Source organism: Amia ocellicauda, chromosome 1 (assembly GCF_036373705.1).
Source record: "Amia ocellicauda isolate fAmiCal2 chromosome 1, fAmiCal2.hap1, whole genome shotgun sequence".
Taxonomy (NCBI): Eukaryota; Metazoa; Chordata; class Actinopteri; order Amiiformes; family Amiidae; genus Amia; species Amia ocellicauda.
The window spans coordinates 11483261-11506356 of record NC_089850.1 but is presented as its reverse complement, the minus strand read 5'-3'; the positions used below and the strand labels follow the sequence as shown (position 1 = coordinate 11506356).

Sequence of the window (23096 nt, the reverse complement as noted above, 5' to 3'; positions counted from 1 at the left end):
GACAGTGCATCAGCCGACATTTATTTGACAGTTTAAGAACGAATGCATGGTTAAAAAAGTGTTATATATATTATATATAAAATAAACCAACAAACAACATGAACACCCTCTTTGTATAAAACATTCCCTGGGTATAAACATTTACATATGGATAGAGAGAAATGTTAGTCAAAAATAACAGAAAAAACTCAATACAAAACCCATGCCCCGATTCTCAATGCTAAAATATATATATATATATATATACACACACACACACATACAAATGCACAAGTACTTTGTACACAAAGTTGAACCAGTTAGCCACTTTGTTAGATCCACAACATCTGCAATACAAGACTTGGCTGGTTTGTAAATGCTTGTAAAATTAAATCAGGTTTTCCGGTTACCTTAGAAGGTGAGGAACATAATATAAAAGTTATTTGTATATATTAAATATTTATTGCACTTTCTATACAGATTAAACCTGGATACCTCCGAGTGAGTGACCATCTCAGTATTCAGAGAAATTTGTAGAAGGGCAACAGCGACGATACAGGTATCCAATTAGCATAACGAAATCAGCTTTCAGTTAGTTTCAAACATAATACTTTAAAATGATGTTTCCAGTGTTACACGGTCAAATGCCTGTTCATGGGTATAAGAGAATGGGTCTCCTCCGAAACACTAGGCACAGTTTATACAAATACTGAGTGATGTATAAAGAGGATAGCCATAAAAGATACTTAGAACTTGTGTACAGCACCAAGGAACAAAATAAACCCAGACCAATTACAGTCTCTTCCTAAAGACGTACAAATTGCAGGAATCTTACTGGATTTAGTGTTACGATACTGCAGCAGGAGGAAGACGCATACAAATGGAAAGTGGATCAGGTCTCCTTTGGAATAAATTAAAAAAATACATTTTAGAAACTGATCCCTGATGCCCTTTGTTTACTTTGTAATCCCATACAGCGCAAACTGGAACTCATTACAATTTGGCATTACCATCATTGTGACAATAAGGGGGGTGTACAGCAGTTCTTTTAATGCGTGTACTACACCAATGACAAACTAGATTCCTTCACAAAGCAAGGGATCCGATTTTCAAATGCCCAGCTTCTACCTATTAAAGTAATGGTAGTGTACTTCAAGAGAAAAATGTGTATGTACAGATGGTGAATATTTTCTTTACAAATGGAAATCTGTAAACCCGTATCCCGTTGGCACTCTGGAGCAGCAAGTAAGTCCTGCTGTTGAACAAGTCTGTCTTCGATAGTCTTGTCTGGTGGAGTTCTTCATAAATGCTGATATTTCTCAGATCTCCGTTAGCGTGAGTTTATAGTGTCCGCCCATTTCCTCGATTTGAATTTGAAAGGTGTCTTCATTCGAGTAATGCTTGATAATGTTGTCGTCCATGTTAACCAGGATCCTGGAAGAAAGGAAATGGGATTTGAACGGTCAGTTCACCGGATGAGACTTTTCCCCAAGGGCTCCTCACAGAACAGGCCCCACATTCAACATGAGTAAACATGAACATGAAGTTTTATTTCCTCAGGCACTTGAATAAAGGTCAAAGTTAGGTGATCATGTCAGTTAAGGCACAGAAGGCTATTCTCATCTCGCTGGGGTTTCAGCCCTACAATTGAAAATAGTCCTGGTCATACAAGTTCTCTGAAGAGATCTAGAAAAGAATACTCACCCTTTTTTGCACTTCTTGAACACTTTTGCAACTTTGTCTACTGGAATCTCATATTTATCCGATATCTAAAACAAAACAAAAAAAGTCACCATCAGTTATTGTTCCCTCCTCCCTAGATTTTGCCATTGAGAAGGATTTTTTTTTTTTTTTTTTAAAATGGCAGATAATGAAAAGGAATACACTTATACTAATGCAGCAGTTAGGTTACAAAACCAACTAATGCCAGTCCTGTGTCCTAGGAGTCATAGGCTCCATCCAGTACTACGAGACCCTTGCACGGGCCTGCACAAATTAAAATGTATTAATTACCGAGCTTACTCCTAACTAATTTTAACTTGACATGTCAAAAACAACCATTGTATAACCCGGGTAAACCAAGATATCCTTCACAATAGCCTTTGCTCATCGGAGACCACAAGCAGGAAAAGGATGGATCGCTTTGGAACCTCGGATTTTTCTAATGCTAGTCACAATACTGCTTTTAACCGTGGACAACTTGATTAAAATACCCTATACAGTGGCCAGTCCCAGTTCTGGATAGGAGGTTCCTAACAATTGATTTCAGCAATTACTACACCCAAAATTCTCCTTTATTGATCCTTGGTTGAAATGTATAGATGTCCATTACATGCCATTACAGGGTCCGGTTTTGTTTTCTCGTCAGAGCTTAACAGCTTGGCAGAGCGATTGTTGGCTGCGCTGCCTGCTGAGTGTGCAACCGTCTTTTTCTGCTGGCTCTAGTGGTTTCCTCTCCTGCACAACCAGGACATTACAGCGCCATTGTTTCTCTGAGCAGGATTTTTTTTTGCCCCCCCTCTTTCTGATGCTTCCTGGGCACAGTGCCATGCCCGTCCCAGATCAGTACTCATTCACTGCAGATGTGCACTGTGAAGGCTTAACACACATGGCCAGTGGCGCTGAACTGCCAGTGACCCGTCTATGCTGTCCAGCCGTGCAGCAGACCTGTGACAGGGCCCCCTGTAGGATTTCCACTTCAGACACTATGGCTTGGAACCCATTTCGCTCTCCCCTGAACCAGCTGCTGCGCCAAGAGTTCCTCTCCAAGCTCAATTAGGTCTGTTGATGCGAGACACGCACAGCCTTAAAACAGTCTGGCTGCAAGCTCACTCTCGGATGCCTGGAAGCAAACGGCCATTTCTCTACCACAAAACAGGATGTGCCTAAAAACATCCTCCACAAGACAGGATGCATCTCATCCTTAATCAAACTGAATTAAATATAAATAGGTGAATGTTTGCATTTGCTCCAATCCTAGTCCCAATACAGCATGCAAACATTTTCTAAAACAGTCATCCATCACATTACACTATATACACATACAACACAAAGGATTTCACTATGTACTCACTGCCTCCACAAGGCCTTTCACTGAAGGGGTCTTCAGCATCAGTGCATCAAAAACTTCCTCAGATTCTTTACGCACATACAGCAACACTGCAGGGGTGAAAAAAAAAACAGGCCATAAGACACCAGATAATACCTTCACACAGCCAAGTACGAACACCACAAGAAATTCAAGCAGAAAGGAAAATGGCAGGGGTGTTATTGAAAACATTTAGTAGAACACTGATTGGGCAGAAATAGTCCAGCCATCCCAATAATAAACACCGGTTAGGTTTCAGAGAAAGGTGCACCTGGCTCGTCTTCCGGACTACATAATCATTTTTGAAAAATACAATTCAGGTCAGTACTTTTGACAGACACAGGTGCGGTCATTGGAGCCAAGAATGTTCTATTGTCAACCTATTAAGAGTTAAGTGGCGTTTGAAAACAGACCTCTGAAGGGATTTCTACTTGAATTATTACCCACAGGCTAAACCCAGTGCCACATCCTTGTCAGACTCATCTGTACATGTGCTTGTTTTGTTTACTAACTGGAGGCCAAACACAAGGAGAGAAGAAAAAAAAAAAAAAAAAAATGCAAGTCAGTCATACTGCATAGATCAGCTGAGGGGCCATCAGTCAAGGGAAGTTATTAGACAGTTTTATTTTGGGCCTGCTTGTAATAAGTTACAAGCCAGGCAAGGCAAAGCTTTTAATAAGCCAAAACAAGAGGTGCTAGCAGTCTCTACAGAAAGGACAGCAGCTCTAAACATCTCAATTAAACTGCCAGCTCCCACTTACCCCCGCATGCATTAATCCGACTGGCTTAACCTCAAGCACTGAGATAATTCAGGCCACACAAATGCCACTCAGGGTGGCTGCCTCTTGTAATCAAGAATGGCTGCACTACATCGGCCAAGTAAATTCTTAAAATCTAATCATAAAGGGAACTCATGGGCATGTGAACACTGTGCAGGCCAAGTTTTATCATCAAATGTTATCTGTCTGCAACGAGAGCACAGTTTATTTGCTTTTTCCACTACGTGCTGATTAGGGTTTGTGGCCCAGGCAGTGCGAGCGTGCTGTGATATCAATACGGGAAATGTGTGGCTCCATTTCCGTGGGCAGCAACCAGCTGGCTAGCCACATTAGACTGCAAATGCCAACATCCTTCACAGAGGTAGACTGAAGTTCAAGTTTAACCACTTAGTGCCCTTGCAGATCCTGTAATCACACAAAGATGGGAAATCAACAGTCCCCCTGCATGGCATCTTGTTCCATTTCAGCTTTGACAAGCAAGGTAACAAGGAGGAAATCTAATATGGTTAGATGCAATAACCAGTAGCTCAAGATCTGAATTGAATCAAATGTCCAAGCAGTAAAAGTTAGACACCCATCGTTATAAAAGGCATAGATTCGATAAATGAAGAGCGAAAGAAAGATTTGATAAATGCAGGCCAACCAATTACCTTTTTTGGGTTCATCTACCCTGGCGATTTTGTTAGGAGTGGAGCCATATTCCTCGTCAGATGTGAAAGGTAATCTCTTCATGGCTGATCTAAGGGACACAAGATTGCTTTGGTCAGTTTTATTTTGCCTTGTGCCGCTGGTTTGCGGCAATCTTTGGGTTGTACAGCTGCTATCTGGGCATGAAAGACAATCCATAACCATCACTTTCAGTGTGATGCTAGGAGATCACAAGAGATAGCAGGTTGGAGCGTCAAGAACAGGGAGCCTACATACATTTTATATGCAAATACAGCGTTTATGGATTAGACAATGTTAGCTACCTATGCAGCTGTCCATTTTCATACATCCCCAAACTTGATGCCATTTTATTTTCTGATCCGATTGCTGGCCTACATTTGTAGCAAAACTAATTTCTGTAAAAATACTTAAAATCAGCCTGGTGCTTGTGTGAAGCTTGACACCATTCCTGGAAACCCCATTCCCCCCCAAAATCTCTGAATACTGGCCAGGGGATGCAACAAAAACAACCACTACAACCACATGAACACTGATTAAGAATCAGCCAAGAAAAGTCAGGCATGTCAATTCTCTTTGGTGGGGAGCGTGTTGGACTGTGGAGGCCTTTCATTGGGGTTGACCAGAGGGCATAGGACTTTAAATGACTGAAGTCCACTTGGTGCTCATTCAAGGACAAAGAGGGTTATTGGCAGTCTTTGGATGCCAATGCAAACTGGTCGATCCAAAGGTTTTTAAAACCCTACTGAAAACAAAGCCTTCATTACTGCATGTCCTGAGCCCTAGACAAACACTGACATGGGCCGGTATCAGCTGGGTTCCATTACTGCGGTGAGCTGGACTATTGACTGAGGGGAGCAGTTGGCTAACAAGCAACAATGTCACCTCACTTCAGTACGTTGTGGGGATTTTGTGCTTTTGATCGTTCCATGAGTTGTACAATGTTGCAGAAATTAGACTTTAGCTGGAGGCATGTTTTTAAATGATGCTGCTAGTAGAGTTTTACACATGTTAAAATTGTACATAATTTACACAAAAAGGACATTTTGTATTCAGAAAAGAATCTGCGAAGTACATTTGTGAATCTTTTCCTTAACCAATCACAATAATTTCAGTCAACTTATGCCACCTGGATGGAAGGTAGGCGACATTTTGATTGTCATATTAGCCAAACCAACGATGAATCCTGAGCAAACTCAAACAGGCACTGGTAACCCTCTATATACATCTGTGTATACTCTGCCCAGTTAAATATATACATTTAAAAAATTCAATAGTTCCTTACCCTTCTTCCGCATCTTCTGAAGAAAACTGCTATAGGGAAAAAAAAAAAAAAAAATATTCACTATTGAAAATATACAATGACAATTGCATACTGCACAGGTCATGGAAATACCATTTTATAGCCTCAACACCGTTTTCATTAAAAAAAAAAAAAAAAAAAAAAAGTTATAACGGTTTATTGTAATAGACAAGGAATCCCCAAAATAAGTTGTGTTCAGCTGAAAACCCATCAAGTACAGCTTGCAGGTCACCATTCAGACACCCGCTCGATTTACCCCCCCCCCCCCAAAAAAAAAAAAACAGCATTTAGGGTCCGTCATCTCATAGTTATGACAAACATTTAATACGGTGAATCTAAATGGTACAGGTCATGTGGTTGCGTTTTATACATGGTCTCTGTTCATACTATATAAAAATGAACCAAAACAAAGCACTTCCCTTTTAAAAACAAATCTCAGCAGTGTGAAGGTTGGTCTGTGAACAACTGAACACTACAGATTCATTTTAGCCTAGCCAATTCCATAGTTCATCCTACAAGAACTTCTGTATCCGAATTCAGAGGACGTTTTTGTAAGGCACTGCAGAGGACAAGCCCCCAGATCCTTGCGCACATGACCCCACATCTGTGATGTCCCTCTCACTTGGCCAACAGCCAGCCAGCATGTAAGTGGGAGTTCTGACTCACTTGAATGCTCTGAAGTCATACAGAAGAGAGCTCTGCAGACTGCAATGCAATGTCCTTTATGGTGTGCCAAAGCCGAAATCTCTCCAGGGTCACTATTGCCTCTGCATGGCTCCCTATCTTTGTGGGGAAATGTTTTCTACTGGCTTATGTAAATTAGAAAAAGTGCTGCATTATTGTCATAGACCGCTACCATCAATTCTAAGAAAAACCATAAAGCAATTTTTTTCTGAATTGTATATTAACAGTCTTGCCAGCAGCAGGTCCTCAAGTAAACCATGCATTGAAAATGAATAGTCTGAGAAGTACAGAGAAGCAAGCATTGTGCTGCACAACTAAGTGCGAAGGGAACACAGGCTTCATGTTCAGTGGAAGATGACAGACATGCTTACACACGCTGAATTGGGTTATAAACGCATACAGCATGAATGAGGTAGACAAACAAGGTCTGGCACAATACAAAGTCTTTCACAAGGTAGTGGAGATAACCCGATAGCCCATGGAGACCACTTTTTGGTCATCAAATTCAAATAAACTACCAACCTGATAAGGCGGTAGGGGGATTGTCTGGTAGTGTCCTTGATCTATATAAAACTTTGCTTTGGAGTAACTGTTCAGGTATTCACAACCATTTTTATTACACAAAAAAAAAAAAAAAAAAAAAAAAAAAAAAAAGCACAGAAGTCAAGGGTCAACACGACTCCCCGGCATGTTGTACTCACATGGCGCTGAAAGTTGGCGAAATGGATGTCCGGGATGAAGAGAACAGGCTGAGCATCAAACTCATTCAATGGCTTGAACGTAGTGATGTCGGTGCGTTTGGGCAGCACCGGCACTTTGACATCTGGATCTGCAGAAGGAGACCATTAATGCGGTCAGTGCTTTTAGAGTATAGATTTTTCCATTTATTTTTTTAGATCATGATTATCCTCAAGCACAATACTCACAGTTGCCCATATTGGAGGCCATGTCTTGGCACTTGCCCTTCCTCCTGGACTGCTTCCTCTCCTCATCGCGGATCTTACGCTCGGCACCCTTGTCACAGAAGACCTTTATCTGGCAGTATGCGCGGTGGATGGGCTTGTTGCTACGGTTATTGTAGCTGTAGGTGTCGATCTGCAGGTTGAGGGGCAGCCCCTTGACCCCCTTCTGGGAGCTGAAATCCGTGCTCAGGCAGTTCACCGAGATGAAGATCTGGGGAGGTGGGGGGAACAGGGTTAGCAATCCTTTTCCTGCGGTGGGAACAGGCACCACAAACGTCCCACACTTATGACTAACAGGGCTCATGGTATACCAGTACTTTACAAGTGACATAACCCTCAAACATCAGTACAGTGTTCAGCCTCCCATGTTGGGAGACCCGGTCTTTTGGCATAGCAGACTTCACACACCTGGGTGGAGCCGCTGCGGTGCGGTGCGGAGCGGAGCGCTCGGAGGGGTGCCTGTGGTGCGCGGTTCAAATCCCAAGAGGAGCGCCCACCTCAGCGGCTATAACTTTGCGGTGGTGTGCTTATGCCACAGTTCCTCCCCACAAACCGTCAAGGTTTGTACCGATGGTGCAAACACTACCAGACACAGGTTTATTGAGGCTTCCGATTCCATCTTTGCAAGTATATATTCCCTCAACTAGGTTTGAGTTTTCATTTTCCATTTCTTCTTATTCAGGAAGCGTTCCTATGCTTTGAGTGATTATGCAACATATTGATGTGGAGAGCACATGTACACAATTTTGTAATGGGATATGTCGCCCTCTCCTGGAAAGAGTGTAATTACACTTTGTAGGACTACACAATTTTATTTAAATAAGCCAGTGGTTCTCAACTCCCAACCCTACTGGTTTTTGTTCCAAACAAGCTCAAAATTACTTAAATTTAAAATACACAATTTAAAATTTGCTTAACCGATAAAAGGTGGTTCCTTAAGATAGGATTTAAAATCCCCTACAGTTTAACAAAAATAAAAGGCTCAGATTTAAGAAAATTAAGGGTGCAATTAAAGTAATGAACGTTCAGTTGGAACAAAAACCAGTAGGGCTGGAGGACCCCCAAGACCAGGGTTGAGAACCACTGAAAAACACCATTCTTGAGGATCAAGTTCTGGATGTCATTAGTGAATACTGCTCTGTGACATCATTTGCTACAACTTCTTATTCAGGCACCCAACCCTCACTGTGAAACATTAATGTATTCCACTTAGAAGAATTTAAAAAATAAATTCAAGTATGCAATACATTGAACAGTCTGTAATGCCAAATTGATTAAACGCGTGTACACCAAATTTGAATTAGAGGATACCCCACAGCTTCTGTAATTATACACATATTTACCTATACTTCCTACAGGAAGGCCAGAGTTTGTGACGCTTAATGCAGTGGACCCATGCATGTGCCTACAATCTAACACTAGGGGGCGCTGGTGAGGACATCCTGTTGCTGAGGACTGAGGGCTTGTTCTGCCTACCTGCACTGGCCCTGTGACACTTCTTGTTGAATAAGCAAATTAACTTTTTCCCTGCACACTCTCACGGGAAGGTGACGGCACGCTAGCGGTCCACACTGCTCCCTCCAGACTACTTCAAGCCGGATCTCACGCGCTGCCTGCGCTCGAACAAACACGGCAAAGCCAGTTCTGTACACAGAGCGGGACGTCCCGTGAGGCGCGTCGCTCGCAGGCATGATGACTGTCCGCTCATGTGACTCTGTTCACATCCTGGTGAAGTGAAGACGCACAGGTGCTGGTGTGGGGAGAGGCAGTGACCTGTGTACAGGTTCTGACCCCATTTCAAATCCAATCCTTTTCCAATTTGAGTGGCACATGACTAAGGCATGCAGAGCTTTTTTTTTTTTTTTTTTTTGAGCGGATCTGAAATCCCCTGCATCAACGGACAACTGGTTGTGGGGGTTACAGAATCTTGCAAAGTATACAAAGGCCTATCATCTTGAAACACCTAATGTACCCGTTGGACGGGATTCCATCATCTCCTGTCAAATCCTGTTTTTCTTCCTCATTCTTGGTAGGCTAAAAGCACATCTTTTTTTTGATTTTGTGCACATCAGAGGGTAACCGATCAGCGAGTTCAAAGCCACCATCTCAACAACACACACACACACCACTGTGCAGCAATGCCAAACCGTTTATAGGGGTACGGATAAGGGGTTGCAATTGGACCAGTACACCAGTCCATCCCACAAGTTGCCCGACTAGTGGCTGTGCCCAGACACTATCCAATATCAAAAGCAATAAATCCCTTCTGAAATAAACATCCAAATAAGATTAACTAGTTTGTCCCAAAGCCAAGAAAAGTTTTCATTGTTTAAATGCAATGACAACCCAGTGTGAAAATCCCCTTCAAAACTTCCTCATCTCCCATGTCCAGTTGGAAAATGGCTGAATGGATGAGAAGTGTAGGACTGTTGTCTTTGAGGCAAAAAATAAAATGCATGTTTTGTACAAATTTAGAGGAACTTTGAGTAGCGATCCTTTCCCCAGTGTGCATTCGTAACCTGGGAGTGTTCCCACTCACCCATCTCTTTTTGAAGATGCAACTATACCTTCAGCAAAACTCTAAATACACTAAGAATGAGGCCTGAGGAGTGGTCTTATTTACAGATTACAAAATTAGACTTAGACAGTGCTATGGACCACCCCAAAACCAAACAAAATCCCCACAGCAAATATTCAGCAGCAGACTGATGGCTCGGGCTGGGGGGCAGGGTACACAGCTTTTTAAAAACAGGACTTTCCGGTCACATTACAAAAGACCCTCTTGATGGATCAGCATCCTGTGGTCTTTACGTATTAAAAGTACAGTGCAGAACAAAACCAAAGCAATGTTACATAATGAGAAACTGAAGTCCAAGTGAGGTTACATAAATGGCACCCAGGCACTTATTCTGGGGCGATGGAACTCAGTTCAGCAGTTAAGTTTGGTATGCTGCAAAAGCCTCCGAAAAGATGCCGTCATGCAACTGGCCATTTGAGCTCTATCCAGATCTCTCGCTCACCTTCGCCTCGTCATTGATGTCCCAGGTGAAGGAGATTGCGTTGTAGGAGATCTCCTCAATGTTGCTGATCGTGTTGAAGCTTTCTTTGTAGTCCGCTGCAAAGCCAAGAAGGGTGGAAGCAGTTAGCACTTGCGTTACCGATAATCAGTATTTTCTGAGTACTTAAAGCCTACTCCCCATCTTGACCCTGAACCAGTCTTAAAACTTCCATTTCACAAAATAAAAGGTAACAAAAAAAAAAAAAAAAGGTACAGTGGCTCTAAAACCAAAAGGAGACTCATTCACTGCTGTGAGGGACAGAAGCCAGGAGTGATGTCAGTGACAGTGTGTGATGGAGGACAAGTACTACAAGCTCAGTGTGAGCACATTCAGTAAACAATAGAAAGCACCCCTACACAGCTCAGATTTTGGGTTTAAGGTGTACCTACATCCATACGAATACCTTCAGCACTTCTATGTACTCAGCAGCTTTACTCTTCAGAGCAACTCACACAAAAGACCCACTCAATCCATTGTACTGCTTTCATATCCTCATAGAAATACTCCCCCCCCCCCTCAACACAAACAAAAAACAAAAGGCAATACACAAAAGAGAAAAGCTTTTCAATGTCACTTCTCTAAAATGCTGCTTTGGGAGATGGATAAAATATATTGGGCTGATATTTACAGGATTAAGTATCAGGCTAGTTCTTAAACTGGGGCACAAGCAAAAGAAATAGGATTGAAAGATGTTCCCGTGTAAGGGATTTAAATTCTACCCACTATAAATGATAGTGACTAGCCTGATTGCTCGAGAAAGATCAGCTTAGTGGTAAAATACTTGGGAGCGATGCGAAAAACCAGTAGATTGAAAGTACTGGCCCTGCTCATCACCCACTCCCTCCAGACACCTGCCACCCTTCAGTCTGCCAGCAGGCACTAGTATGTTAATGAATAGCGTTCTTGGGTGGGTCTCCCAAGTTTAAAGAACTTCAACTGAAAACAAAAAAGCCAGTGACGTCAAGTGACAACTAGTCAAGCCCTCATTGTCTGGGATGAGAACACTAGATTACATGACAAGCATTCGGGCTCGGCACAGCGGCCTGGAGTCCAAAAAGCACGAGCGTCTGTCATTGAGAACCAAGTCATTACTCCCAAAGCGAGACTCCGAAAGATGCAGGTCGATTTCTGCTCCAAAACAAAAAGCCAAATTGACCGGCCAAACATTATACCATTTGTGTGGAAAAGGACATTGAACCAGCCCAGCTCAGGGTGATACAGGCCTGTATTGGGTCCCAGTGGAAACGAGGTATCAAGGATGAGTGTTCCTTACCAATGTCAATGCAGCGCTGTTTGGCTGTGTGCTGCCGGGAGTGCCAATATTTCCAGTGCTTCAGCTGATCGTCTCTGCACTTCTCCTCCCCAAACACCACCATCACAACGCTCTGGAGAAGCAAGCAGACAGCACCGTTAGATTGGCACAGGCCAGGACACAAGCACCAGCTCCAACCAAGAACCTCCCAGTTAACTCCAACACCAACAGCAGGATGCGATTACCTGACTTCCCATTGAGTGACAGCTTTGCCAAACATCTACTTGGACTTCTACAGCTTTATTTATGGGATACCATCCAGATCTTTGTAATGTTGACCACACTAGCCAATAACACTAGAATCCCACAAAGCTTTGGTTTGTGAAAGGCATATTATCTTGGTTATATCCATTAGCACAAACCCTGTCATACACTGCCGACTGCATTAGTGTCACTGACCCGCACTTTGCTGATGGGGTGCTGCAGCACTTTGCCGTTTCCAATATCCCGGAGTGTGACTGGGTAGAACTGACCCTTGTTCAGGTAGGTCATCGTTCCATCACCAGGCTTCTGTCGCAGAGACTTGGACGCTTCAAGGGTGTATTCAAAATTGTTACTGGAGACGGGGAAAAAGCAAAACGCTTTAAATGTACAAGTCTTAAAATTTAACAATTCTCTCCTACACTTGATAAATGTTTGAGAAGGAAGCCCAACATAAATACCAATAAGATGTTCTAGAGGAATGTTTCTCTGAAATGTCCTATGCACAACTTCCTTGTCAGATTTCACTACAAACATCATTTTTCATGACATGCTTCAGAGACTGGTTGAATGCGGTTTCAAGGATCTCCAGGTTGTTTTCTATATATTTGTATTACTATTTATCTATTAGTAGTCTCCCTTCCCAGGGTGTATGGGTGTGTACACATTAAAACAAAATGTCTTTCAAGATGCTTTAAAGGTTAATTCAGTTCAGAATAGTGTGCTACTCTACAGATGTTTTCAATTCCCAATCTTGTTGGGATTTGCAACTTTTGTGGTTTACAGTTTGTGCTTGGGATTGACTGTGTAGTATTTTCTGCTGGGACAGTTTTTCTTCGAATTTCTTGGCATTTTCTGTTCAACCAAGTGGCATATGGGAGCATTTATGAAGGAAGTTCATTCTGACAAAACAAGGACCAATTGAGGGCTTCATTCCCTTCACCATCAACCAGCTCTTTAATTCTGGACTCAGGCGCTGTATGCCAGAGCAGAAAGCCAGAGACAGACTGACTTACCCAGAGATTGCGTCAAACGTGTAATCCTCTGGGGAAATGGAGGCCATGCGCAATTGGAGATCCCCTGGGAAAGGGAACACCTGCAACAATGGGGACACAAGGGATTAAAACATGGCCAACACACTGGGAATGGGAGAACAAGGGGGGGGGGGGGAAATACATACTGTACTCCACAATTAATCTTTACACTTGACTTTTGGCATGGTTTGCATTTTCAGAATAAAGCTCTAAATACTAAGTTTTCATTTAGTGGTTATATTCAACCCACTGAATATTGCCTCCCCCCACTGAATAAAATTGAATTGAAAACATTGAGAAAAGGGGTTTTAGGTTTGCCTGTAACATTTTAATACACGTTTTTGGATTGCAGAAGTTACATTTTGCAGAATTCAATTGCACCCAAGATTTAAAAAAAAAAAAAAAAAAAAAACGAAAACACTAAAATATAGGTGCAGAACACTTCTCTTTTCAACATGCCCTTACGCTGCTCTAGCAAAGCAAGAGAACAATTGCCATTTGTCTGACTAATGTAACACTAGACAAACTAGGTTGTTTATAAAATCTGTTCCACAGAAACAGGCAATGCCAGTAGTCTTTTCTTAGTGTGTAATCCGTCTCCCAGTTGGAGACAATTTGAAACCACTTAAGAGGGTAGACAGCGACATCTGAAAGTTCTGGAAATGGAACTCCATTACAGCCGAGCGCAGTCGTACTCTACCTCCGGAGGGTCGTCTTTGAAGCTCTCTGTGAAAGTGGAGTCTGGTGTCCTGGACTGGGTGTTGGGGCTGAACTGGTCGGGGTTGAGCTGCTGGTCAAACACGACGATTCTGCTGTCTGGGTCGGAGCAGTGGGGGGCCGAGGGGACGCCCACCGTGAAACTGTGGGAATTAGCCTCCGTCTTGACCGGGTAATTGGGCACAGCGGCGATGGACACCGTCACGGTGGTGTCAGGAGACGGGAACTGGCCTCTCTTGTCCGTGCACAGCTGGTTTCCAGGGAGGACTATGTTGAAGGGAACTCCCTTGAGGAGCTGGAGTCTGTTCTCGGCGCCTGGCATCATGGGTTCTTGCAACTGAGTCATGACATTCCTATGGGTGCAACACAGAACATGCTAGACTCGCATTCCTCAGTACCACTCCACAGTTCTCATTACTAATATCAGAGCCATGATCCCAAACCCTGGGCCTGAATGACCCATGCGTCTGATGGTTCCAACCAAGCTCTTAATGGAGACCTTAATTGTACTAATGATCATCCAATTCTTATCTTAACTGTTGCATGCAGCCGTTAAATAAGTGGAAATAAAGCGCACTCATGAAGGTATTTCACTCTGATGCATTCAGTCACCTAACAAGCCTGATCAGAGAGGAGGATGGTGTCATTCCTGCAGCTGTGTAAACAAGGCCCAGAATAAAAACACTGATCTGGCATTGTTTGTGACGAAGGCGGAAAATAACGGCATTCAGTGATTTTAAAATACACTAAGCTATGCAATAGCAAAGTTACCTTTTGTTGGGATCGACATCAGCGGTAATAAGATCTGGTTTCGTTGGAGAAATTGTTCTTTTATCTCGTGGCACCTAAAGAGAATAAAAACACTGGAATAAAACTCTGAAAATGGGTTTATGCCTGTTTATTTGATCTCCGTAGTCCTCAGGCAAAACACTTGTTTCACAACATTCAGTGTCACTAGAAACTTAATGTGAAAAGTTTCAAACTATGCAGCTGTGGTGTAGCAGTTAGGGCTCTGGAATACAGAGTAGAGGGTTGTGGGTTCAATCCCAGGTGAGGGACAGTTGTACACTTGAGCAAGGTACTTTACCTAGATTGCTCTAGTAAAACCCCAGCTGTACAAATAGGGAAATTATGCAAAAATTATATTGTAATTGTAAATCACCCTGGATAAGGGCATCTGCCAAGAAATAATATTGGCATATAGGGCTAGTGTGGCAACATGTGATGTTAGTTTTCCACTCCTACTTTGTTTTGTAAGCATACTGCATCCCCACACCCCTGCTCTGGTGCCATAAAAGAACTGAAGACAAACTTGTGTCACTAGACATGTGGGCTGTCAGACTTAGCCTTCTTTGAGCACAAAGACAAACACACTAACCCAACACTAAGCGGTCAGCTGGGCTCAGATATGACTTCCACCACCCAGTTCCAAAAGTGCTGTTGCATTCCAAGCCAATTATAACCAATTCAAGTCTATGCCACCAAAACCAGGTGGCACTTTGAATATTAAACACCTTCTGGAAGTGAATGTCAAATAGCAATAAAATAATAATTGGAAATGCAAGACCTAGGATGGTAACGGGCACCATGAATTTGAATTGGTGATCTCCAGGCTATAGGATACTTTCTTCATGGAGAATGGCATTTTCCCCAACTAGTCAAAAAGGAGTCCTACGGTGCCATTTAAATTGGCATTGGAGTGCTAATGCTTTGACAATTGAATGCAGGAAGTTATGAAGTCTAGTTGGGCTTGCAGGCCACTGGGCTAGCAGGGCTGCATTATACTGCTCTGAGATCAAAACCAATTCCCAAGCGTGACGGGCTCCTTCAATGCTTTGGCAGATCTGCTTGGCTCTCATAGGGTCTTCGTAGGGGTACCTTGTAATAGTCATAAAGCAGGCCCAGGGCGGCAGCACTGTCCTCGTCCCCATTGATGCTCATCATGGCCTTGGTGGCGGCGGTCAAGGGGTTTTCCAGGAATGACTTCCAGGCCTCGTCCTCGCTGGTGAAGTGCCGGCGCTGGTTGTACGGTGGCTCGTTCTGCAGGACCAGAACTGCCCTCTTACTGTAGGGGAAAGGTACAACAAGTTTAGGGGGTCTGCTTGGTGCAAGTTTACCCTGGTAAATGTTATCACAGGTTTTAGCACTTTTCACCCAATTTTACTAGGGTTGTACCATAGTATTACAGTAGTTTCCGATGGCCTAAACATGCCTCCCTGTGCTTTACCACCCTCTACCATTAACAAACCATGGCCTCACAGTAATGTACATGTGCCTTAGAAATGCATTATGGCATAGCATGGTATTTCCATTGTCCTGTGTAGAAAAGCACATTGAAGGGATGTTGAACTCCTAGGAAAGTATTCCAAAACTACTAAAACTATGCAACCTCCACCATGCAGCACTAGCACAGACCGTGAATTCAAAACTGCCCCCTTGACAGGGAAATCCAGAGATGACCCAGACAGTTGTCGTTGGCTGAACAGAGACCATGTGAAGCTGCAGCTACAATTCCTTACCTCCCAACTGCCTCTAACATCATCAGATGTAACTAACCAGCCCACACACACCCAGGACAGTCTGAAGTGTTGGTGTTAGTATTAGTGAAAATCACAGACACTTGCGCACCGCATTCCATCCACAATAATGTCAGAACAGGAAAAGGAGTTGAAATGGGTGTGATACCACTAAAGAGTAGCTTAAATGTGTCACTGTCTGGCACCAACCATTTAACACGCCTAATCATACAAAACATTCAGTGACAGTTTGAATGCAGCCTAATACCTTTTGTATAATACTCCCCATAGAAGCACTGTCCAAACAAATGTGTTCATTTAGCAACTGCAAAAACCTCACAGCTTTAGCTGGAATACAAGTTTTAAATGAGGCAATTAAATAATACAATTTACAGCACAGTAAATTTACCAAAATGTATTCTACTTTTATTTGAAGAAAACACTGCCACAATAAACTTGTTCATCTTTACCAAACTGATCAAACAAAACCCTTACACATCAATAAAAATCAGTATATACTTCAGCTTTGAAAATACCCTTCCTTCATTGTTCCTTTTTTGGTAAAAAAAAAAAATGGATATATACCCCCATTCAGTACCTTGTTCTGGCTTTTTTAGATCTGATAAAATTGCCATATTTTTGTGGCTAGAGTAAGCAAGTAATCTCTCCACTCAGTTTATTTTAAAATTACTTGCATAAAATGTAAATGCACTAAAATAATTGTATACAAAGATTTGTAGGATCCTGCTACTGTTCGGGCGTTTTTAACCAATCCAATTCATGTCTGTTGTGAAGTCAACAGGAAATGGTTTGAGGGGGAATAGAAAGCTCATTGTTTTCTTTGAAACCGTTGAGAAAGCAGTAATTATGGTCCCTGTATCTCAGATCAACGGTGGCCTGATTGAGCAACAAATCACTGCACCGATCGAGGTGTACATTTCAGTTTAGGGGCAATACCGGCTATTCCAGTAGGTACACTTCCCACTGAGCTACTGTATTATCTACAGAGTGGGATCTGTACTCGCTAAACTTGTCAAACTGGGGGAGCATACCAGAGCTGCAAACCAGTGAAACCTGGCAGAATGTCTGCAGGGACTCGGTTTTAACTAACAGCACCTGTCACAGAACAAAGCATCCACCAAATACCAGCCTTACCGCAGACCAAACCTACAACCGCCAGGATTCCTTAGCACTACAGATCACACCTACATGATTTAGGAATACAGCAAAGATGTACAGCAAAACAAAACCTTACGTTTTATTCGCCAACAGGATTTTTCAAAGTTTTCTACAAAGCAAAATTGCTCATTTTTCTACTTCCAAATAGAGGAGTATATCAAAGCGGATTTCTTCAGGGAATGGGAGAAATTTTGACTCCAGACCCAAAAGGCATTGAGAAAGTCCTGATCAATGAGGATGAGCCATGCTAAAAGCTCAAAACCGTTGGATGGTCAATTGCAGGCACATTACATAACGGGTGTAATCTGGTCAAGTGGGGTTTTACTTTAAGCCTCTTAAATTGAATGTGCTGCAAGTAAAGCAGATGGTGACATTTAAACTAAACGGAGAACACACACAAGGAAACCGTCGGATCTCAAGTCGGAGCTTTCCCCCCCCCCCCACCCCGAAAGACAACCATACCTCAGTGTACTTTAATCTATCCCTACTACAGCCATTTAGTCTAGCCTGTTTTTGTTTGCCAGTTTTTAAAGAGCAAACTGGATTTACCAAAATAGTGCTTAATAGGCATTCAAGTGCAGCACTTTAATAGAGCTGATGGACTCATTCCAAAACAAACTAGATTTTTGTAAAGAGTTTAATTACAGTCACAGTAGATTGTGTGCACAATCTGTACATCTGACCATATTCTACAAGAAAATATTGTCATAAAATATTAGGTTCTCCAGAGTTCATTGGTTTAAAATACTTTGACTGATCCGCTTTCAGATTTAGGAACTGGCGGCATTACGGACTAAGCGATGCGAGACATCACAGTACTGGACTCTTAAAAGATACACACCTGTGATCAGAGAATCGCATTATGCAACACTGGACTGCCACTCCATAGAAAACAATACTGTGGCAATTCAACGTTTAGAGATTTCACTCCGTTCAGTCAACTGGAATCTTTACATTCTGAAAATACATCTTGGATGAATAGGGGATTAAAACAAGTCAGCCACCAAATGTTTCATGTGAAGGGAGTGAAAACATTCGACTGCAACCGTACACACACACACCTCTCATGTGCTGCCCTAGCAGAGATTAGCGGAGGGAGGATATGCCCGTGGTCCTGAAAGTCTGGAAAGGAATAAAGATGGTTGATTCCAAAAGTAAATTCACAGGGCGGAAAACAAGAAGCTGTAAAAGTGGTTTCTGGAGTGAAATTGGCAAATGCATTATTTTTATTTTTTTAATTAATACAAAAGAACAGTTAATGCTTTGAAGAATGTACTTTCAAGAAAAAGAATGGGGAAGTGGAATGGCTTTGGTTACATAATGTCAGTTTGTGGCTCCACAGTGGTCTTGCGGTGACATGTTCCAAGCTACACAAGATGGCCAACATTCATTTATTAGTGCTGAACATTTCTGAACAAAATAAGAAAATGGGGCATTTTTTTTTTTTTTTTTTTTTTTAATATTTCACTTTGTCTTGCCATCCCCCCCCCCCCATCAATATAACTGAAAATTAACACCTTGAGATTCATTCCAGAGTAGAGGAGATGGATGCGGTGGTGTGTGTGTGTGTGTGTTGGGGGTTATGTCCACTGAGTTTGACAAAGCCACTGGCCGGTGGAGCAGTCTCCCGTCCTGATTACTTTAGGATTACACTGTGGTATGTGGCCACTGGGAGGGGGAACAATAAGGCAAACAGACGGAGCAATTTGCGGGTATTATGGAGTGTTTTCCCTGATGCCTTCACTTAGCTGTCGTTAACAGGTGTGCATAGTCTGGCAAGGAGACAAGGTGTTGCCACGTTTGCACGAACTGATCTCAATCCTAAAGAAAGCAAATGCAGGCAAATGTGTCCCGAAGAAATGCGCAGTGCTTTAAAAACAAACCAAAAGTGCGTGCATTTGTCCTTCACCGAGAAAATTCACTGGATTCGTTTTTACTCAAATCGACTAATACCAACAAGACCCATGCTTTCGGATTAATATATAAAAAATGACTGCAAAAAGTGTTTTTGCAACGGATACCTCCGGTTTGCTCCGACTCGGTTAAATTAAGCTGAACTCGTACACTTCGTTAAATAAACTAGTTTTGTGCACATCGGAGGCACAAAGATCAGTTATCTTGCATGCATCGTTTAAATTTACATTAATTGAATCATCGTTTTCATATAGATATTCAGACATGAAAATGTCGAAAGCTGGGCGATATACATTTACATGAGGTTTGGTTAGCACTAATGCATGTAAGGGGGAATGAAAACGCATGAAAAAAATAATCGTACAATCAATATAAATATTGCTTTTTATACATTTGATTTTATAGTGCCTTAAATATTCGTTTTGTGCATCAGTTAAAAAAAAAAAAAAAAAAAAAAAAAAACCCGAGCTGATTCTCACAATGTTTAGAAAATATCCATATTCCGTGTATTTACTCTGTTTTCCACCATTTGAAATGTCCCTTAAGGCAAGGGGATGGGTGTGTGTGTTGACTTTGTCGTTGTTAACCAAGCGAGGGAGTCGTGAAAGTCAGTACAATATTAGTAATTCAATATATTTATTCGGAGCTATCCTTTCACACACTCTCCCAGGGGCGCAGTTTTAACATTGCGGATTTGCAACCTGATAGACCTCCGTTATTCTGCACACTCAACATGAAGTGGACACGCAATCCCACCGAGAAACAAAAGAGGCGATCATGCGCGGCTATAAAATAATTGGAGTACTGTAAAGTAATAATCAAGATATTGTTTGGGTTACCTCGGAAACCATTGCATTATTAAATCACAATCGATTATCGCAAGTAGGCTATGAATAGTTCATATACATTTTAATTCTAGAGGAGAATAATCTAGGGAAAGCATTTCAAATTCCTGATCTAAAAGTTGTCCCACAAATAGAACACCAGTCTTTAAAATTAATTCTAAATAGATTCAAACGAAATTATTAAACAGATCATGCCTTAGACTCCAGATGCATCTTAACTCAAGATATATACAAAAGGATATTCGTGAACAGTCACTGAAATGCTATTTCTTTCCCACCCCCAGGTAGGACGACTGGTACCGGATGACTCGGTATGATTTCCTTTAATCGAACAACAATTTAGTAATGCCTTGAATTAGAAAACGCAAAGCAATTGCATCGATTGAAAATATTGAAAAGCTGCCGGCACATTGTTCCCCTGACTGAGGGTTTTAAAGAAACTCTAGCCAACGCCTTACAGGTGTACCGTTTCACTGCAGCCAACAGCCTCCTTGCCATTGCCTTTAAACTCCCACGCAAATCATAATTATAACAAATAATTACTAACGCATATTGTGCATGCATGAGACTACATGCATAAGCCAAACTTGGGTCACTCAATACACATGTTGATCCCATTTTATCAATGGTGTTCTTCTTCGGGAAATGACTTGCTATACTATACTAAATACCCATTGCAGAATAAAATGCTGTGAATCCGAATTTATGTTTAAAGAATTCCAGCGTGGATTCTCGTTAAGTCCTAAAAAGTCGAATAAAATCGTTGCTTAGTCGACAAGCAAGAGGACACTAAGCAGCAAAAGCAGAAAAGAAGTGCTCAAGCGACGGGACTCCGAAGTCAAGTTTATGTAAAGCGTCAACACGCAACAGCCTCGCAGCGAGTGAACAGGTGGAAATACACCTGCGAGGAATGCAGGTTGAAACATGACAGGTGAAACTGCGCGGCTCCCCGGCGCTCATCCGAAACTGCCAGCAGGCCAGATCAAGCACACAATGACAACCTCCATCTCCCCCAAAAATGAGCATTACAGATCTTCACTATAATCCAGCTGCGCGCAACACGCACATCAGCGAGCCCGGCAGCGGGACACCGAGTGAGGGAGATCACTTACCTGTCCTGCTCTTGTGTCATCTCGGTCGGTCGAACTGGACTTTCTAGTTCGTACGGTAAATCCGATCCGGCCTCTTTCTTTGAAAAACTAATTTGAGAAGCAGGATGAGGGCGACGGTAAAGTTGTCCCTGAAAGAACGGGTTTTGTTGGCTTTTCTCGCTTTTTGAGGTTTGCCCCGACGCAGAGGCCGGTTCACCTGGGCACGGCGCCGGGATTGGGTTACAGCGCCGCGGAGGGCGTGGTCCGCATTACAACACCCGTGCCTGCGCGCCTGTGATTGGGCTAGAGCGCAGGGAGGGGGCGTGGCCGGAGGGACAACAGTACCTGCGCGCCCGTGATTGGGCTGGATTGTGGGCGGGGCCGACACTTGCATTGCACCTGTATGGCACGGGACAACGCCGAAATCCCAGGCACGCCACAAGTAATATAATGGCCCATACGGATTAAAAAAAACAATGCTTTCGTTTTCCGCCTTTAAACACGAAGACATTACACTAGTATAATCAGAACCGAGTCTGATTCACCATATAAGAGCGATTTACGGTCTGAACATACCATCACTGAAATTGACCAAGCTAGTCCATCTCCTTCAGATGCAATTAAAATAGGTTCAGTGTAGAACTTCCTCACGATCTTCAGATAAGACTACTTAAAATATCCTATACAAAAACTGAAATGTTGCATTAATATAAAAGGTTGCATCACAAGATAAATGTAGTTCTAAAAGCCTTTCCCACTACACCAATACGGTCTCAGGATTGCAATTGTTATCCAAGCTATACTGCTGCTGCTGCTTTTGTTACTAGGCCTGCTGGAAACAATAGATAAAACCAATAAAAAACGAATTCTTGTTCAGAAACTCAATTGCACACTCACCAGTTCATGCACCTATGGCCCAAAATGACTTTGTGCATTGGCCTATACGTCGAAAAACGTTGCATAGATTATTCGGTTAAAATCCAGTCAAATTCATCTAACCAATACCGTTTCCCTTTAGAAAACAAACGAAACAATCCGACAACAAACGAAAAACGCCACACGACTTACCAATCAATCATCCTGAACTTAAACAGCACGTTTTAAACCTGTCGCATCTATAGACATGCGTGTTCTGGTCTTTGCCCCCTTGAAAGCCCTCTACCCACGACGTAGCCTATTTAAATGGTGAGTGATCACAATGAAAGGGATCAGAAATCAATGATTGGAAGAGACAGTTCAGGCCAATTAACAATTGAGCAATTATAAAGGAGATCGGGAGTTGCCACCGTTATCATTTCTCAATTATGTTTTCCTGGCTGTTAAAACGTGCGTTAAATACACGCACCTGGAGAATCCAAGGTCGGAAAAAGTTACATCTTATACATGTGGCCTGTTATCAATGTGTCATCTACAGTTCCATACATATGTTCAAGCAGTCTTTGACCTACATTATTATTATTATGATCAGCATGTCGGAAGCTTAACCTTTTTGAAAATGTTATCACAGAAAGAATGTGAAGTGGTTCGATATCGTTCTCTGAAAATGGACAAATGCGTGCAAGAATAAGTGATAAACGCCAGGGCACCGTCCCTGTAATGTGTCTATCCTTAACCGCTTATTAAGACGCCCCCTATTATTAGTGTATTTATAGGGCGTGTCCGTCTATTGAAGCTTACTGGAAACACCGCTATATTTTCATTTGATATCCTGACGACTAACCTCAGCTCTACCCCAGACTCCACCGAAACCATGGGCCGATTAGGCGC

General features: G+C 42.4%; 1 protein-coding gene across 7 annotated transcripts; it reads right to left on the bottom strand.

The window, feature by feature from the left end:
• Positions 1-23096, bottom strand: grhl1 (grainyhead-like transcription factor 1). Of its 7 annotated transcripts, XM_066717776.1 has the most exons (16): positions 18997-19112; positions 18541-18601; positions 15663-15849; positions 14556-14629; positions 13768-14137; positions 13050-13129; positions 12232-12388; positions 11794-11905; positions 10482-10576; positions 7426-7672; positions 7201-7328; positions 5798-5826; positions 4497-4585; positions 3053-3138; positions 1684-1748; positions 1-1413 (listed from the first exon to the last, which is right to left on the bottom strand). In XM_066717776.1, exons 3-16 carry the CDS (start codon positions 15726-15728, stop codon positions 1299-1301), a joined length of 1713 nt encoding a protein of 570 aa, XP_066573873.1. In that variant the 5' UTR covers positions 15729-15849; positions 18541-18601; positions 18997-19112; the 3' UTR covers positions 1-1298. The 7 variants fall into 7 exon arrangements, 5 of the variants coding, with proteins under 5 accessions (XP_066573873.1, XP_066573503.1, XP_066573590.1 ...); XM_066717406.1 differs by lacking the exons at positions 18541-18601; positions 18997-19112 and adding an exon at positions 23050-23096; XM_066717493.1 differs by lacking the exons at positions 18541-18601; positions 18997-19112 and adding an exon at positions 23050-23096 and having other exon boundaries at positions 5798-5823.

Excerpts from the sequence above, each read along its gene's own strand:
- grhl1 (XM_066717406.1), bottom strand. The coding sequence starts at position 23,081 with ATGGTTTCGGTGGAGTCTGGGGTAGAGCTGAG. Across the intron at positions 12,389-13,049 it reads ACGTTTGACGCAATCTCTGG|TAACAATTTTGAATACACCC; the intron begins GTAAGTCAGTCT and ends CCCCGTCTCCAG. Across the intron at positions 7,673-10,481 it reads ACATCAATGACGAGGCGAAG|ATCTTCATCTCGGTGAACTG; the intron begins GTGAGCGAGAGA and ends CCACCTCCCCAG.